At 34.5% G+C, this 3,047-nt stretch overlaps 1 protein-coding gene across 1 annotated transcript; it reads right to left on the reverse strand.

Moving 5' to 3' along the window:
• Window positions 1-1,566: 1,566 nt before the first annotated feature.
• LOC129222366 (uroporphyrinogen decarboxylase-like) lies at window positions 1,567-3,028 on the reverse strand. The gene has a single exon (XM_054856862.1). It carries the CDS (start codon window positions 2,884-2,886, stop codon window positions 1,798-1,800), a length of 1,089 nt encoding a protein of 362 aa, XP_054712837.1. The 5' UTR covers window positions 2,887-3,028; the 3' UTR covers window positions 1,567-1,797.
• Between the last annotated feature and the right edge of the window lie 19 nt (window positions 3,029-3,047).

Consider the following 3,047-nt stretch of genomic DNA (forward strand, 5'->3'; position numbering starts at 1 on the left):
TTTCTGAAGTTAAAAGCCTAAAAATTCAACTTCAGGTTCTTACCAGTCTCATCAAGTAGGATTATGCACTTTTTTGGATCTGTAATTGGGAGGCGGTCTGGCTACTTCACTGGTTGAATATACAGGGTGTCCGAAAAGTCCTTGACACATTTTAAAAATTTATAGAAAAGCAACATATTGTTGTATGAATATGAGGTTTGGGCCATGATACTTCACAGTTTCAAGACTTTTTATGGCATCGTAAAAAAAGAAAACAGTAATAAGTAATTAACATTCACGACTGTATCTTCACAGTAGGAAAAAGAAACCTCATGCAGGGCCGGATTTAAAAGTGTGGAGGCCATATTTTCGAAAATATCCAATACTTTGATATATATCCGAATATTTTGATACATATGTATATATCCGATATTTTCAACCCGTGAAAGTTAGGATATTTTGTAAACATCTTATTGTGGGGGCCCCTTTGTTGTGAAGGCCCTGGGGCAGTAGTTCCGCCTGCCCTCCCCTAAATCCGGCCCTGACGTCATGCAAGATTTTAATCATGTTATTAAACATAATGCAATGCCCTTCATTTTCAGAGTTCAATGTGTGCCCCGTATCTTGATCGAACCACATCTAAACGATTCTCAAGCTCATCTTATGTCACAAACGGTACACACAATGAGTTCTGGTAATGAAAGGTATTGCTTTACAAATAAAATGGCTAATTATCTTGCATTACATTTCTTTTTCTTGCTGTGGCGATACAGCCGTCAGTATAAATTCAAATGTGTCAAGGACTTTTCGGACACCCTGTATGAAATGCACATGTGTACAAAGTTACCATTTTTTCCTCTGATGTCTTTACTACAATCATCTATTCGTATATACTCGAATCAATACTACTCATCTAAATATATCGTTTTGGGACCACCAATCCATAAAATGTACACAACTTCTCAAAAGTAGAAAAATATGTTGTGCAGTAAAAAAACTCTTATATACTGCATTACAAACATAGTATCATTTCTTGGTGAATTAAAAATGAAAGGTTTTTATCTGATCACCTTAATTCAATGCATTTAAATTAAAAATAGAATTTATTTATTATTATGGGAGATGGGACATTCTTGCCATATCATTGACGGGGGCCCTCAAAATTATTGTCAAGTTCAGAAAGATTTATAAAGAAAAATTTATAGCTGTTGTGCTCTTAAAAAACCAAATATTTTAATTTGGAATTGTTTAAAATAAAATTAATTAAAAAAAAACAAGATGTCCTTTTTAAATGTGAAAACAAAATGACGAATATCCATTTTTAGAGAATTTTGTTAGAAAAAAACTTTCTTTCAAAACAAGAGAAGGATTTCTTAAGTAAAAGAACTGAATGAAAATAAAATTACAAGTAAGATACAGTTAGCAAGATAACATACTTTGTGAATGAGTACCAAGCCAACATTCTCTCTAAAACTTTTTTCCTCACAAATCAGCTTATGTTTTGCTGGGTACCTAAATAAAAGCTGCACATACGTAATTAAGAAAATAGATAAATTTAATAATCAACAATACATAATTCAACATTTTTTCATTTCTATAACCCTGGATGTTGTACGAAACCAAATGAAGTTGGGACTCGATAACTAGTTATTTGAAGTCGATATTAAAAAGTTTTAATGTGATCTATGATATTACGAAAGTCTTTCAAAAGAGAATAACATTTTGCCGATTGATGTTAAAATTGTTACCAAAATGTAGCAATGCCTCAAGTTCACTTTGATCTTGTATCATTTCTTTTCTTTTTTAAATTTAGGGAAATCACAAAGCTTTAATCATTTTTTCCGATTCTTCATGTATAGTATTTACAAAAAAGGCTACATTATCAGGGGGTATATCTGGATAGATACCATGACCTAAATTAGCAATATAGCTTTGAGTGCCAAAACCTTGCAACATGTCTATCACCAACCGTTTTATTGTTTCATGGTCTGCTTTCAGAGCAGGTGGATCTAAATTACCCTGTAGACAAATGCCTTCAGAAAATTTACTCCTGGCAACAGAAGGAGCAACAGTCCAGTCTACACCAAGAACATCATAGCCCATATCTGCTATGAAATCCAATACCATTGCAGAACCTTTGGCATACAAAATCATAGGCACCATTTCAAGCCCAAGATTAGTAATAGTGGAAGAAACGCTTCGTTGAATTTCTTTTAAATAAGGTAATGAAAACTTCTTTAGCAAATCTGGAGTAAGATATTCAGCATTTGATTCAAATATTTGCACTAGCTGGGCCCCGGCTTTGATTTGGTTAACTAAATGCGAAATAACTGCATCTTTCAGCAAATGCAACAAATTATGACTCTCTTCTGGCCATTTATAAAGCCAGGATTTTGCTTTGCTCAAAGTCTTAGATGATCCCCCTTCGATCATGTAACACATCAAAGTCCATGGTGCACCTGTGAATCCAATTAGTGGCACAAGACCATCTAACTCATGTCTTGTTAATGTGATTGCTTCATAAACATAGCTTAATTCTTCATCAATGCATCCCTTCTTTAGCTTCTCCACATCTTTAGGCTCAGAAAGTGGTTCAGGAAAATGAGGGCCAATACTAGGTTTCATCTCCACTTGCATACCCAATGCCTGAGGAATTACTAATATATCGGAAAATATAATTGCAGCATCAAGAGCATAACGTCGAATTGGTTGCAAAGTAATTTCACATGCTAAAGCAGGTGTCCGGCATATTTCAAAAAATGAATGTTCTTCGCGTACTTTTCGAAATTCTGGCAGATACCGCCCAGCTTGACGCATGATCCATACCGGCACTCTCTCGGTTCGCAAACCCCTAGCAGCACGTAGTAAACAATCGTTTTTTAATACGGGAAAACTATGCTTCGACATTCTCACTTTAGTCAAAAAAAAAAAGGAGAATCACGAAATCGGCGAAAAAAAGAATTAATTAGTTTCAACTAGAAGTGCAACTGACTATTAATTTACGGTTGTATCAATCAACACAACATTGAACTTTGTACCATCGGTAAACGTGAACAACCCTAATCTTG

The sequence above is a fragment of the Uloborus diversus genome, chromosome 5, assembly GCF_026930045.1.
Source record: "Uloborus diversus isolate 005 chromosome 5, Udiv.v.3.1, whole genome shotgun sequence".
In the NCBI taxonomy this organism is placed as follows: Eukaryota; Metazoa; Arthropoda; class Arachnida; order Araneae; family Uloboridae; genus Uloborus; species Uloborus diversus.

Bases quoted from the DNA above. Each gene is read 5' to 3' on its own strand.
- LOC129222366 (XM_054856862.1), bottom strand. From the start codon at position 2,886: ATGTCGAAGCATAGTTTTCCCGTATTAAAAAACGATTGTTTACTACGT.